This window comes from Perca flavescens, chromosome 23 (genome assembly GCF_004354835.1).
Source record: "Perca flavescens isolate YP-PL-M2 chromosome 23, PFLA_1.0, whole genome shotgun sequence".
NCBI classification, from domain to species: Eukaryota; Metazoa; Chordata; class Actinopteri; order Perciformes; family Percidae; genus Perca; species Perca flavescens.
In genome coordinates, this window is record NC_041353.1 from 14,089,299 (window position 1) to 14,105,945 (window position 16,647).

A 16,647-nucleotide genomic window follows, 5' to 3' on the forward strand; every position below is an offset into this window, starting at 1 on the left:
GGTTTCACATCTCATTGATTACATTTTTTTGGGAGGCATTTTATGTCATTGTTATTAGAAATTTCCTTTAATCGGTGAAACTGTGCTCATGCTAAAACACCCACCTTCATATTTTTACTTCTCAACAAGCTCAATCTTTCACATCATTCAAAGCAAAACTAGAATTTTGGACAAAATGAGTTATGGAGCTATGTGTCTCCTGCATACTGTACGTGCACTACGTGGGAGAAAGAGAATGCCAGCACCTGTCATCTCTCATGCAGCATCACCTGCTCCCACTGCCAACGGGAGTTTGAGTGTTATTTCCCATCCTGCAAAGGACCCAAGAACAGGAGAGAATGAATACAGTGCTGTACGTCATCAATTTGTCCCGTCATCCATCACAACATCCCGCGAGGAGAAACTGCTGGAACCAAAAATGATGTATGAAATTCTTAATTGCTATCCCATTCTGTGCTCTGTCCTCTGGATTAAAGTGATGTCCGAATGCACTCAACTTGACTTGTGCTTTGTGAGACTTATGCCATATACATACTGCACACCTCTTACTCTCGCAGAAGCTTGGCCCAGGGCTCACATTAATAGTAACTTAATGAAGATTAGATAGAAGGCTGTAATAACATTTAACATACCTATATTTGCATTCAACCATAAATGTCATCCTTCCCTTTTACAAAAAAAAGCTATTACTTCTTTGTTTTTGTATCCCTTTTCCTCATTCCACTCCATTTTTATACCAATTGCATGATTCAACAATGTGCATGTTGAATCATTTGCATGCAAGTATGCATGCAACGCAGCTGTAGCTCTCAACGGGATTCTCTTTTCTTTCTCTCCCTGGCACGTGTTTGTGCACGCACACGCACACGCACACGCACACACACACACACACACACGCCATTAGAGAGGACTATACAACCTAACCTCATGTGAAATATTCATTCAGCCTTTTTTTGTCACACGTCACGCATGCACACATACGTTTCCACATTGGCACTCACGCACAGGGGATGCACATGCTCTCAAGCACACACTACAGATACACAGACGCCATACTGGAATTGTTAAGCCATCGGGGCAGAGGTTGTGATGAATGATTGCAGATAAAGCAGAGAAGAAAAAGTGGGAGAGGTTGCATCAAAGAGCTCCCTTCAAAAGGATTCTCGGCCTGGTTGCTGCTGCTTCTTCTGACTGCTCCTCTATACAGCAGTAGGGCAGCACCTTGGTTACAGCTAAAACTAAATTAGACTTGGAATGTGGATTTCTAATTTTGATAGGATTCTTATTCATTTCTGTTCTAACTAACAGAGCCCTGTTCTATTTTCTCTGTCACTCTTCTTTACTTTCTCTCATGACTTGTCTGCTCATGTCTCTTGATTCTCTATCTCCCTACTCCACCTTCCTTCTTTCGTGCTTTGCCTCCTTTCCACTGTTCTGTTCCCTTGTTCTCTTCTTCCCTTCAATTCTCTTAAATCTTTCTTTCCTTCCTCTTTAATTTCTTCCTCCTTATCTATGCTGTCTTTTCTAATATGGTCTCGCTTTTTACTACCCCCTTCCTTCATTCTCTTTGTTTTTTTCTGTCCCTTCTTCTCGACTCTTGAACTTTCCACCTTATCTTTCCTCCGGGTCTCCATTCCCTCTCATTATCTTAACTAATGCAACTTCCCATCCCATCATCCCATTCTGCTCTGTTACCTTTATTTCTTTTTTCTCTTTCTTCTGCTCTATTTTGACTGTCCTAAACCTACTCTGCCGGACGGGTCCTTCGTTCGGCCTCCTGGTTCCCTCTCCGCCATCACCAGTGTCTAGGCTCCATCGAGGGGGGAATATGTCTGTTTCTCTACCCCTTTAAATATTTTAATGATGGAGTCTAATCCCCAAAGACTTTGTACATTTCTTGTACATTTCATATTATGCTTATCTACAATAAATATTTGCATATCTGCAACAAAGTCTCTCCTGATTGAAATGCTTTAGGGAAAGTTCAAGCAAACAATATGCTATTGCTCTGCAAGCCACCAACTAGTTAACTGTCAAGTACTGTTACATATGATGGCTAGGGTTATTACCCCAAATCACATTTGATTGAGTAAATGTATGCAACCGACTAAGAATTAGAGCAATGGTTACACTGTTGACCAGAACTATATACAGGTGTCTTGTTATACAATTTGAACAGACATTTTCTGTTTCTGTATGTAGGCTATTTGAATAAACTACTCTAAAACATGTATACACGTGTTTGAATATTGTGTGTATGACCAGTAGCCTTGGACTGAATGTTGAACCAAGTGAACTACCTGGAATTAAAAGTGGGAGTGACTAATTGTATTCGGTTCCTCATTCTGAACAGTGATTGCGCTGTGAGGATTAGCTCTGGTCTTAGTCCTGCCTCACCACCTGCTGTGTGGTAAGCATAATGTTTTCTCTCACCATAATCGCTGTAGCATTTACTCAGATTTTGTAGTGCAGCGCTGGTGCCAGCTGCGTATTGTGCATGAGTGGTGTCTCCGAGGGGGGCTATGAATAGAAAAAGCCAACCCAACATGGTGTTATGAAATTGCTCCTCCTGCTCTTTTGCAAATTTGCCCACATACACGCTAACACACACTCAGATACTCAGAACTTCTAACCATGTTGCAGCAGCAGCGGGAGTTGGCAATGTAGCAGACTTGATAGATGTTGCCCTCTTTCACATAATCTGAGTTGGTCAAAAGGAGCAGATGAGCCCTATCACTATGTGGCTCAATTTATTATTAATTAAAGTGGGTGTCTGAGTGTGTGTGTGTGTGTGTGTGTGTGTGTGTGTGTGTGTGTGTGTGTGTGTGTGTGTGTGAGTGTGTGAGTGAGAGAGAGAGAGAGAGACAGAAAGATGGACATGAAGAGCAACTCAGCAGGTTAAGCAGCACAGAAAGTAGGGCAGGATGTAATGAAAGTGATGAAGAGGAGCAACAGTATGAGAGGATTGGACCAGAGAAAGTGATGAGAGTAGAGAGAGCAAAAACAACGAGGGGTACAGTAAGTAAGAAAGAATGAAAAAGGCTGACAGACTCAGAGATGCTGTGAGTCAGACAGACAAATGTTTACACACAACTATCTGTGTGGTTACCAGCTTCGATTTGACAGTATGACAGGCAGATAATACATTGCTGCATGCCCATATTAGGGATACATTTCATGTTTTCATATAGCAGGTTTTTGTACGCCCACCACAAACATTGTTGGTTCCTATGTGTGTCTATGTGTGTGGGAGCTCAAAGAGATAAAATGGTGCTATACCACATGTGGCATTTTCCGCTTCTTTAAATTAAGACCACAAAAACATTGCTCTCTATGTCAAAGATGTTGATGCTACTGGTCCCTCGTGGTAATAAAGGAATGGTTTGACATTTTGGGAAAATACACTTATTCACTTTCTTGCCGAGGGTTACAGGAGAAGATCAATACCACTCTGTCTGTATGCTAAATATAAAGCTAGAGCCAGGAGACGGTTAGCTTACCTTAGCATACAGACTGGACACAGGGGGAAACAGCTAGCCTGGCTCAGTCCAGAGGTGAATAAATCCACCTGCCGGAACCTGTGTGTTAATTATAATGTATATCTCATTTGTTTAATTTGTACAAACCTGAAGTATAGAAACAACAAGTTGTGGTTTTACAGGAAGTTTTTTGGCACCTATTGTAGTGTAAGAAGTGTGGAAGTCTCTGCTTGTTGCCTAGCAACTTCACAAAACCACAACTTGTTGCTTTTCCACTTCAGTTTTTTTATGGATTAAACAACCAAGATATTGCATGTTAATTTTGTGACATTCCCTATCAAAGCCAAGCTAGCTGTTTCCAGTCTGTATGCTAAGTTAAACTAATTGGCTGCTGGCTTCAAATTTAACTGACAGACTGAGCATGGTAATTTTTTTGTCATCTAACTCCCGAGAGTATTTTCGACAATGTCATATTCCGCAGCAGATCACAGCTCCTGATGCAGCGCGAGTATGTAGTGACCTGAGCTAACCAAGCACAGACATGCATAATAGTCAGAATGCCAGAGTTTTGAACTAACAATGAATTACCAGCAGAGTGAAGCCTGGTTTGAAACCCAATGTTAAGCACAGCGTTGAAGCTTGTGAAGGCAGCCAAACTTTCAGCCATGGTCTACTTTGTGATTTAATTAGTAATCAGACTAATGTCTGAAAAATAATTGGGAAAGGATTTATTGATTTTACCTTTTGGTTTGACACATCAGCATGCTGTGTTACTTTTTGCCTCGGGAAGCATAATTCTTAGCAGCAACCCATGGGGTTGGTTAAAAAGCAGATATATTGTCTGATTATCATTTCACTGATCAGGCATACAGGACTGGATGTACTGGGTAGCTCTATATTAATACAAATAAGGTTTTGTTGCTGAGCGCTTGCGAAAGTGCTCAGTAAAACCTATTATGGATTAAGGAAGTTTAAAAAACTAAGTTTAAACTTAGAATCATAATGCATATAGCTTTTTTATTATACCCAGCACATGCGGAGGATAACATTTTTTGAATAATAATTTTGAAAAAAATGTCTTAACCAAATACCTAGACTCAGAAAGTTACCACGGAAATAGTGAGTTGCTCTTACAATGTCTGCTATGATACTTGTGAAGTAATAAGAGTTGACATATTCCACTCTCAGCCTCAGTGACGCCTGTAAAATAACATCAAAATGCTCTGCAATACCCTGAGGTGCTATGCATGGCTGTGAAGATCTGCTCTGAAGAAATTATTGGTGTCAAGGCAAATCTGCAAGGTATAATTTAGACTCTTTTACAACTAACTTACTGGCATCCTACCGTAGTACACAGAAATTGTTATGAAATTATTTATCTGCCATTGACAACTCCAGAGCCATATCTGTATCAAAAACATGATACATAATGAAGCCACTTACTGTGAGTGAAAAGGTAAATTCTAGTGAGTGTACCATGTATAACTACAAGAGTAAAACAAAAATTCCAATATATTACACTAACAACCATAAAGATTTGTGTTCGCTTAGAACATATTTACTCTTTTCACATAATGCTTGGAAGTAGTGGCTTTTCTTATGGCTAAGGCAGCACTGAAAACCTTTTTAACAAAAAGGTTCATGGACTTTATTTCACAACTAAAATAGCAATTGCTTATAAAAAAGAACGAAAGCAAACAATAACTTGCTGTTGTGATTGTGTGACATTCCTTGGTAACATTCAAAAGGTAGCCCCTACCATCAACACTGTGTGGAGAGAGGGTCCAGGTATCCACCCAGATCACAAATGTCTTGCAGGGGTTTTCAAACAGAGCTAAATACACACACACACACGCACACACACATACACACACACACATAATCAAGTCAGGTATCATAATAACCCTGCCACTGCCTGCCTTTAGGGCAACACACTTTTCACAACTTCTCATACCAAGAGCACCACCTTAATTTAATACAATTTGTCCAAATTGAAATTCAAGCCTCATTCTTAAATTAAACCAATTGATATTGTTGCACTGTTCCAAATAAAAGAAAAAAAGGCGTATGTGTATGTTCATAGAAAACGCGCGCACGCACCCACGCGCACACACACACACACACACACACACACACACACACACACACACACACACACACACACACACACACACACACACACACAATATCATGTTGGATTAAGAGAGCTGATAAAAGATGTGACTGTACTTTGCAGATATTTGAGTTATTCAGTATTTTCACCCAGCTGGATAAATACCTTGTAGTGTTCATAGCTTGATTCATTTAGTTTTCTTATTTTCTCAGCCAATTTTGGAAATATCTTACTCTGTTATTTTTGCATTTCAAATAGTGTAGTAAAATAAATTCTGCTCACCCTCTGTGTATCCTAACAGACAATATCTGCTTATCATTTTTTCTCTGAGCAGCCATATTTTAATGTTGCAGCTCAAATAACCAGGTTAAGTAATTGCATGCTTAAGGATTTCTTAAAAAAAAAAAAAAAAAGTATTCAAAAAGTATTATCGTCAATGTGGCATTGAACTATCATTCAGTAATCAAATAAAGCAATGTCCTTTTTTTGAGTTTCCTCACACACCCAAAAACAGATATGTCAACCTGTTCCTGCAAACATTTATGCTTTAACACACATAACCCCTCTTGTGCATGCAAACAGAAACGCACACAGCGAGTACAGCCCTATTGTGTTGTTGTGTGTGCACGCTCACACACTCGATAGCCAACTCAATGACACACCCAACGGGCATGACATGACCAATCACCAGGACTGCAGTAAGAGGCCTTTTGGCACTTTCTGAATGGTGCCCCTGAAAAGGAGAGTGGAGAAGTGCTATTTCAGCCATTAAATGAAGGAAGGGGCTTGTATTGTAAAAATTGTGGCCCCACAATGCCCAATTCTTCAGGGGCATCCATTTGTCAGAATCACTTCTACGCCATTACGATAATGGGTTGGGGATTTTAAAGGTACAACCTATCTAATGGCTAAAATGTTTTTGGTATTTCCTTTCTCTTTTTGACCAACCTAATGGATGTGTGTAGGAGGATAAAAGTGGTTTAAGATGCAGGTGAAAATGAAGACCTTGACAGTACATGTTCCATGTTCTTACAAATAGGTATGTACAGTGGGGGAAATAAGTATTTGACCCCTTGCTGATTTTGCAGGTTTGCCCACTTACAAAGAATGCAAAAATCTACAATTTTAATCATATGTACATTCTAACAGTGAAAGACAGAATCCCAAAGAAAATTCCAGAAAATCACATCATATGAATTTATTAAAATTGATAACCATCTGATGAGGAAAAACAAGTATTTGACCCCCTGGACAAACAGCAAGTATTCTGGCTCCTACAAGCCAGTTAGTCTTTCTTTAAGACACAGCCCCAATCCGAACCAATTATCTACATCAAATATACCTGCCTCACCTCGTTACCTGTATAAAAGACACCTGTGAACACCCAAACAACCAGCATCCAACATCACTACCATGGGCAAGACCAAAGAGCTTTCTACGGACATCAGGGACAAGATTGTTGATCTGCACAAGGCTGGGATGGGCTACAAGAGAATCGGAAAGCAACTTGAGAGAAAAAGATCAACTGTCGGTGCAGTTATCAGGAAATGGAAGAAGCACCACACCACCGCCAACCTCCCTCGGTCTGGGCCTCCACACAAGATCTTGCCTCGTGGGGTGTCCCTGATCATGCGAACGGTGAGGAATCATCCCAAAACCACAAGGGGGGAACTGATGAATCAACTGAAGGCAGCTGGGACCACAGTTATAAAAGAAACGGTTGGTAACACACTACGCCGTCATGGATTGAAATCCTGCAGCGCACGCAAGGTCCCCCTGCTCAAGAAGAAACATGTACAGGCCCGCATGAAGTTCGCCATTCACCACCTGGACGACTCAGAAGAGGCCTGGAAGAAGGTGATGTGGTCAGATGAGACCAAAATAGAACTTTTGGCCTCAACTCAACTCGTCGTGTTTGGAGGGCAAAGAACACCGAGTACAACCCAAAGAACACCATCCCCACCGTCAAGCATGGTGGTGGCAACATCATGCTTTGGGGGTGCTTTTCAGCCAAGGGGACGGGACAACTCCATCGTATTGAGGGGAGGATGGACGGGGCCATGTATCGTGGAATTCTGGACCGACATCTCCTTCCCTCAGTGAGAGAGCTGAAGATGGGTCGAGGATGGGTGTTTCAGCACGACAACGACCCTAAGCACACCGCCAAAGCAACAAAAGAGTGGCTGAAGAAGAAGCACATCAAGGTTCTGGAGTGGCCTAGCCAGTCTCCAGACCTGAATCCGATTGAAAATCTTTGGAGGGAGCTTAAAATTCGAGTTGCCAGGCGACAACCTCGGAACCTGAATGATTTGGAGGCTGTCTGCAGGGAGGAGTGGGCCAACATCCCTGCCGAAATGTGCACAAACCTTGTCACCAACTATAAAAACCGTTTGACATCTGTGCTGGCCAATAATGGCTTTTCTACAAAATATTAACATGGTGTTTGTCCAGGGGGTCAAATACTTGTTTTTCCTCATCAGATGGTTATCAATTTTAATAAATTCATATGATGTGATTTTCTGGAATTTTCTTTGGGATTCTGTCTTTCACTGTTAGAATGTACATATGATTAAAATTGTAGATTTTTGCATTCTTTGTAAGTGGGCAAACCTGCAAAATCAGCAAGGGGTCAAATACTTATTTCCCCCACTGTACATCTATAATGCCTCACCTCACACAAATGTATATATGTACAGACACATCCGTCCACATACAGGCATAAGTATTCCAGGTTGAACCAAAGAGCATCACATTGCTTTAGGCTCAATGAGCAAAGCACCAATGGGAAACATAGCTGCATTGTGGAACAAGTTTGTGCGTTTTTACAGAGAGAGGAGGTTGACAAAGCAAAGCCCAATGCGGTTCTTTTCAACTTAGACTCTGAGCGACCAAGAAACATTTCAGAGAGGTGGGAACCACACAGTCCAATTGATTGCTGTTAAATACAAAGAGACACCGCATTTTTATCAGTGGCTATTCCCCTCTCCCTTTGGACTGGAGCTTGGCGTTCCCTCAAAACTCTGTAAAGATTTAAGATCAATAGCTCTGAATATCACAAGAAGGTCACTGTTTAATGTTTCTATGGTTACCGAAATATGCACACGCCCAAAAGCCCATTTAAATTACATGTTTTACTACACTGATTGGCCTCACTTCAGCTTTAATAAGCAGCTCTGTTTTAGCCTCGGAGCCTGTTTTGACCATCTCAAGACAATTTTAACAGTCAACTACCATTATGTTGACTTTCATACTAATTTGCCTAAAAAGCCAAACATTAAACCTTTCCTTTGTTGCAGTAGAACACAGATAGTAATTGAGAAAATTGAATTTGCAAGCTAAAACAGATCACTCTTCTTTTTGTGGTGAATACATACAGTTCTCCAAGATAGAGGAAATAATGACCCTGTACTTTCATTACAGTAGAAAAGTTGGAAGCATCCTCTAGCTGCAAGCTATCATTTGTCTTTGTGAGGACAAAACATTGCAAAGTCTAAAACCATTTGCAGATTCTTATCTCTTGCTAACATACAGTATGATGTTGACAAATCATATAAGTGCTAATTTAATACAAAGGTGTTTACAGGGACATCTTAAACACAGAATTGGTGCTACAAAATGTGACTAAACGCCCTTCATAAGATGCCCAAAAAGGCTAAATTCTAAAAACACAAACTTCAAAAGATCAAAAACCGTACATACTGGTCTTAATAAAGACATTAAACAGTAGCATCCAATTACTTCATACTCATGGTTGTGGAAGAACTTGGTTTTACTCTCATCCTTGTGCACTGTTCGAATAGTCCATATTTATTCAAATCTGTTGTATTGAAGGTCTATTAACAAAAGGTCTATTTGCTTCTGTGATAATGTTCTATGAATGATACCCATCGTGCTTTCATTCTCATGTCTCAGTCATTGGCAGACACAATAGTAGCAAATCATACTGCAAAGGCCTGTCGTGAGTAACAGAAATGTCTTTGCCAAGCTGGAAATCCCCTCAACATGTTTCATCCTTGTTGGCAGTACAAAGTACATCCAGGAGAGAGCTTCAAAATGAGCACTTTTTGAGAGCTTTTTCCTTCATTTATTGTCACATTTTAGTCAATCAATCACTGTCGGACTTCAAAAGTTTACCTTTTCCTTTGCTAAAATGTATTCTTGGTATTGGTATTTATAGTGCTTTGAAATGAATAAGTCACATCTAATCACCTGAAATAATTAAATCAATCACCTGTCCTGTCGGGCAAACAAACAACAACAATAAGGCTTCCCTTTTTGAAAATACATTCCATAAGTTTAACGGTCTTTTATTTTCTAGAGGCTATCTTGGGGCCATATATTCATTTGTTTCAGACAACAAAATGTTCTGCAGACTTCCATTTGATAATGGATAATAAAGATATTTTGAATACATTCACAAAAACTTCTGCTTTATTAGACAGTTCTGGTAAGTAAAGATGGGATAGAAACAAAGAAGCAACTAAAAGGCAAAATATATGCACTTATGACATGAGTTTGTATTTACTTTGAATTCATTTTCTCTCTCCCCTCTCCCCTTCTCTCCCTCCACTCTCTTTGCTCTTTTTCTGGTGTATTTAATCCATTTCCTCCCCTACAATAGACTTCCTATCACCAAGACAAGTTGGTTTAATATTCTACCATGTTCCACCATATACAGCAGACACATTTAAGTCAGTCACTTGCTTTCTCATCCGGCTCACTTGTGTTTGCCAACTTGACTTCTTTTTCATTTGCTTGTTCATTTTGGGTGAGATGATTTGGGAAGCAGTTTTATTTGACATTCCTGTAAATCTTTTCCACTTCTTTGTGTTCTCATTTATACAGTGTATGCATGGAAAATCTATACTATCCAATCCTCAACTAGGGCTCAGTTGTTTTGACATTTTAGCATATATATATATATATATATATATATATATATTATATATATATATATAGGTTGGCCAGGTAGAAAAGCCTTTGAAGCAGGTTGCAAATCATGGATTAACAGTCTCCTATGAAAATGAGTACCATTGAATTTCTCATTGATCAAAGAGCTCTTAAAGGCCACACTCAGATTTCAGAAGGTTAGGGCATTTTTATCCCTCTCTTTCTGATAATCACTATTGATCTTTAGAACCGAATATCTGGTAATGAGCAATTTTCAAATGGCATTCCTGAATGCTGGAAAACTCAATTTTACAGTTTGTTTGACACCTGATAGGGAGGAAAGATAACATTTGACAAGCAATATCTTCTGTCTCTTCCGAAAGATAACTATTCAGAGTTTAGGGAGGACTCACATCAGGTGAAGGAGACAAAGACAGAAAACAAAATGTCTCCTATACAGTAGGCCTATATGTCAGAAACAAACAGAGTTTACAAACTATTTGTACTTTGATCTTGGTCAAAGACAAAAAGGCCCCTGGCCACCTATTCAGTGGTAAGCTAATAATCACTACCTTTATACAAGCAAGTCATTAATAAGACGAAAAGTCTGTACATCATAGCACAGCAGTGCTTTGAGCTAAATGTTAATGTCGGAATGCTAACATTGTTACAATGTAAACCCTCTGAGGTCTAAGGGTATTTTCACGTATATTGTTAAATTGACCTTTTTAGGGTATTTACATAAAACCAATCCACGTGTTTCACATCAAAACGTTCAGAACAAACTTCAACTTTCTGTATAGTGACGTCCACATTTTTTCTAGAGCAATGTGTAAAGAGATAATTTGGCGCTAAAGCTGAAACGTTGATGTTCACTTTTTGAAATTTCAAATCTCTTTTGAAAACAAACCTTAACTTATGATGTGTTGTACGAATTGTTTCAGTGCTTAAAATGAGTTTACCAAAGTCTTAGGTTATATAGATTACAGGTTTTAATATTGATTAAAATAGTAAATAAATGTCTGAAATAATTTTTTGTAATATTGTTTTTGAGGAGTTTTGTCAAACATCGTTTGGACCCGCCGGTGCGTCTTTTGTCCTCAGCGGGTTAACATGCTAACAAGGCTAACATATGTAGCAGGTTGTTTTTACCATGTTTACATCTTATGTTGGCATGTCAGAATGATCACCTGTAATAATTAGCGCTAAACACAAAGTACAGCTGAGGCTTATGAAAATGTCATTAGTTTTACAGGTATAAATTAAAAGTTTGACCAGATGATGGTGCTAAATGAAAAGTCAGAGATCACCAAAGTTATTGCAATTCATCCTGAAGGGGACATAAAAGTGTTTTATGTCAGTCCATAAACTAGATGTTGAGACATTTTGCTTGATAAGTTAAAACTGTGACCTATGGGCGGCACTAGGGAAAAGTAAGAGGATCACCAAGTCATTAGGCTTTATACAGTGGGGACTTTGAATGTCTGTACAAAATTCAATTGCAATCCATCCAATAGTTGTTGAGATATTTCAGTCTAAACCAGTGGTTACCATCCATAGAGCCATGCCATTAGTATGCTTTAGTCTGAAAGAACCATCCATGACACCAGTGCTGGATAATGTTTGACTATCTGCTAACCTAAATTGTGTAAAAGCTCTACCTAACCTAAACAAACTGCTTCAAAGTCTTTCTACAAAATCTTGCTAATATGCAATATGACACAATCATTCACATGTCAAAATCTGACACCCCTGGCTAATTATTTTTCTCTGTCTGTCTCTTTAGTCTCCTCCTTGCTCTCCTCCTCCTTAATCCTCTCCTCTGCTGTTCAATTCTTCAAAACTGTAAGGAGAAAGTTCAGGTCAGCACCAGTAACAACAGCAAAGTCACCCATTGTTCAGAGACAAATGGCTGTGACAAAATCACTGACAAAACCCTGTGTGTATTCCACTCCAGAGTACAATGGGAGGACAAGATTGTGTGTCAGCTTCATTTCCACTGTCAAGGTTCTCTCTGGCAAAGCACAGCCTGAAAAGCAATTACGTTCATCAGGGAGACGTACGCGTGATTTGAAATTAATTCCTATTGTCAAGCAAATGGGGAGAAAGGATTTTTTTCCCCAGAATTGACTCATTGAGACATGGAGTCCGCAGACACACTTGTAAATAAATCATATTTTTTTTAGAAAGTTCCTCTATCCCATTTCCTTATCCTCTCTGTCATCCGTTGTTATTATCACTTTTGTGCCATGTGAAAATTGTTTTGAGGGGGTGTTTGTCTGTATTAACTGCCATTTTTTGTGTTAGTAAGTTACAGCTTTTTACAGCATCTACAAAGAGAGATGAGTCATCCCAGCAGATGACATCCATAGCGGTTATCCATATTGAAAAAGTAAAGTCATGTTTGATATTACAGGCACGTAAGCCTTCACCACACTCCTGGATCCGAAATCTAGATAGAAATATGTCTAAGACACACATGTAGACCATTCAAAAGGGAAATTTTTGGACATGGTACTCAGGATTTCTGGTATTATAATTTGGGTGTTAGTGCTAATGATGTCTTGCGTAGAACATCAATTTATTTAAAGTAAATTTAACCTATTGGTATCATATGAAACTAGACGAATAAGGAATCCAATGGTGCCAACCATGTCACAGCTAGCTTGTCGGAAAATTAGATAAATAAAGCTACAAAGTTAGGCTAAAATTTGGCAATAAAAAAACTTGCATGTCAAATTAATCCTCAGGTCAGCTTCCAAATGCTGTATACCACTTCTATGTGGAATCTACAGTTGACCTGCTATCACAACCTAAACATCCCCTTTTCTCTTACCCTTACCCTTCTAGAAAAAAAGGGGGGGATGCTAAGTGGTTAAGAGCGAATCTCCATGAAAGAGGCCCAATATGTTTACTGTAGATTTTAAAGCCTCTACCTGCGAGAGTCATGTGTGTTTTGGGGGGATAAGAGAACCATTTTAACGTGTATACTGGAAGCACGTTTCAAAGGTGTCAACATAATCCAACTAAATCAGATTTGCACAAAAGCTGGATGTGAACTAGAACTGTGTGTTAATGCCTGATACAGAACATGCCTCTTAAAGCACCTGCGCCTCCTATACAATTCATTTTTTCATGGCTTAGCTTGCCAGCTAATATTTATACAGTCACATGCTACAGCAGATGTTAACCACATGTAGCAAACTCTTAGCAGATGCTCTGCATGCTACCGTGTAGTGAGCTATAAACCGGGAGGAGTTCTCTCCTCCTGTCTCTCCCTCTGCAATCACCTCATTTTCATCCTCTTTCAGGGAGCATTAAGCAACATGCAGTCAGCTATTACCAGAGGGATGTCAAAGTTACAGATGTATGGCCGTATATATTTTTGGAGCCAGAAATCCTTTCAATGTGTAATCTTTTATCCTGCCTTTCTCTACCCAGTTATCCCACCTTTCTCCACACCCTCCTCCGCCTTCCCTTCCTCTCCACCTACTGAAATTACAGTTCCCTTTGCTCTCCCTCTCTTCACAAGATTTAGGGTAGCTATCTTCTACCAGCCATATGCCAGATGCTAACACCATGCAGGCAGCACAGTAGCTGTTAACAGCTGTAAGTCAACTCGGCTTCTATAGGCGTTAGCCACAGACTCGTAACCCTTGCACCTCATAATCTTGTCAAAGTGTGACCTTAGAGTCGTGTAGATAATCTGCCCCTCAGTGACAGATGGCCTGTTATGATACCAGAAGAGAAGGGTATGGGATTATAGTGTTATCTCCTGCTCCTCTATTAGTCACATCCAGGTTTTAGCTTTCTTTAGAAGAAAGCAGATCATTGGATCGATGGGGTTTGACTGGGAGCTGACATGTATGTGATATACTGTGTAGCAGTATCCAAATAGGTAACATTTGGGTAAATGCTTTCTTTTCTTTGTTGAAAGTATATCTATACAAAACAAGGATCAAGCTATACCTGTCCATTCCATTCCTGTCATATGTAGCTAAAATTGCTCTTACTTTTTCTCAGCATATAAATAAGGCTCTTAGCATTCCTTATTCATGACTATCGCCACACAGATATAAAGAAGTAGAGATCAAGAGGTGTCCAAGCCTATGTGCTATCAGTTTGAAAAGACTGCATTTAGAAATATCAGTAAATAAAACTTAATTCTCTAACTCTTAACACAGTTAAATTAATTTTGACAGCTGGTGAGCGAGAATTTCTTCCGTTTATTTCTTCTAATTGATCAGACATGAAAATTATTTGATGCGATTATCCAATCCATACTGACTGCTTTCCTAAACGTCTCTGCTGTCTGTTAGTCAGCCTGGAAGGCAGGTTAGCCAGCTGCTGCTATATATATATATATTTTTTTTTTTTTTTTAAAGGCCTGGCAATCATATTTTATTAAGGATAAGCTGTTCCTTACAGTTCTTAGGTGATTTGCCTAACTCGCAGATTTTGATCTGCCAGTTTCCTTTGGCATATCTGGCACTCAATTCAGATTCTTGACTTTTTCAACATCTTGCATGCCAATAGTTGCAGCCGAGTTGCTGGCCCTTTCAGTGCTGGTAACAGATAACAGCTAAGGCCAGGCGCCATGATTAATTGAGGGAGGCCGTGACATGTTTTTCCGTCTGTCTGTATGTCTATCGATATCAGTACCACACACACACACACACACACACACACACACACACACACACACACACACACACACACACACACACACACACACACACACACACACACACACACACACCTCAGTCTGATAAGGAATTATAATTAATGGGATGCATAAATGATAATGTGTGATTCCTATTCCATATTTCGTGGGCTATTCGGGATTTTTGGGATGTATTATTATTATTATTATTATTATTATTATTATCATTATCATCAACAACAATAATTCAGAAGGTCCAGGGTTCGAGTCCGACCTGTGACGGTTTTCCTGCATGTCTTCCCCTCTCTCTCCCCTTTCATATCTCAGCTTTCCTATCCAATAAAGGCAGAAATGCCCCCTCCCCCCCTAAAAAAAGTAAAATAAATAATAATAATAATAATAATAATAGAAACAGTTGAATCCTGATTGGGATGTTGATTGCCATGGTAAGGATAAAAGCTTCGGAGCATTCAGGTCAGCCCTAGTACAAATTCTTATCAATAATATGATACTTTCACTTAAAACTGAATAAATGTTCAGGACTGGTAATAAAAAAACACAATGATGATGTCAAATGAATCAGCAATGCTTAAACAGTTCAAATGCATCTGGACAACTACTACTAACCACGTACATTTCTGAATTTAAATTAGCATTTCATTTGCAAATGAAGGAAACAGCTCAACTCTGGCTTGCCTCCTCTCTGTTAAGGGAAACAACACGGTTGGCTGTAAAAGGCACTTAGATGTGTCACATCCTGTGAGTCAGGATTCAAAGCTCATTTTATTTTAACTGCACTTGTTTATGTCGCAGGAAACAGTTTTGGAACAGCATGTTCCAAACTGGACAGGATACACACATGCACACCTACTCTGACAGTGACACAGTGAAACACCAACAGCATATTCAAATCACCTGATCTTATTCTAGCTAAACAAGCAAACAACTTTAAAATTAATCGCAAAACAGTTATTGTTTTACATGCAGACAAAGGAGTGGAAGCACTGCTGGGTCTTTCTTGTACAGTACAGGTGCTCTCTTTGGATATTCCGGGTGCTCTGTGTTTACTTCATCCTGTTAAGGGCTCACTGCAAGGGTGGAAACTGGACTTGTGCATTATATTTACATAGCATGTAAAAAATAGTTTCCACCCATGCAAAGAGCCCTTCACAGGAAGAAGTTATTTTTGTACACCGTGTTTTTGTGCATGCCGACCAATTGAAAATTAAACTGATTTGTATAAGAATCCCCAGATGTTATTTTACACTTCTGTGTAAGTAACTGGGGTTAAGAGAAATCAATGAGGTGTTAAGACTAACCGGTTCAGTAGTCTAGTTAAGTCTAATAGATCGAAAGGGTTTAAATTCGCAACAAGGTTTATTCACAGCTACTGCAATATTGTCCTCTATGTTTCTATTTTGTGTTCTTTTTCATTTCTAAACCAGCTTGTGTATAGCAGGTAACATTAAGCTCTATGTTCAACACATGGTTTCCTTGAGAAC

General features: G+C 39.4%; 1 protein-coding gene across 1 annotated transcript in view; it reads right to left on the reverse strand.

Annotated features, from left to right (window-relative positions):
* Window positions 1–207: 207 nt before the first annotated feature.
* grm8a (glutamate receptor, metabotropic 8a) overlaps window positions 208–16,647 on the reverse strand; it is a 267,252-nt gene continuing 250,812 nt past the window's right edge. Inside the window, exon 13 of the mRNA XM_028570656.1 lies at window positions 208–311. Coding sequence (XP_028426457.1) covers window positions 266–311 — 46 coding nt within the window. The 3' untranslated portion in view covers window positions 208–265. The remainder of the gene's footprint in view (window positions 312–16,647) is intronic.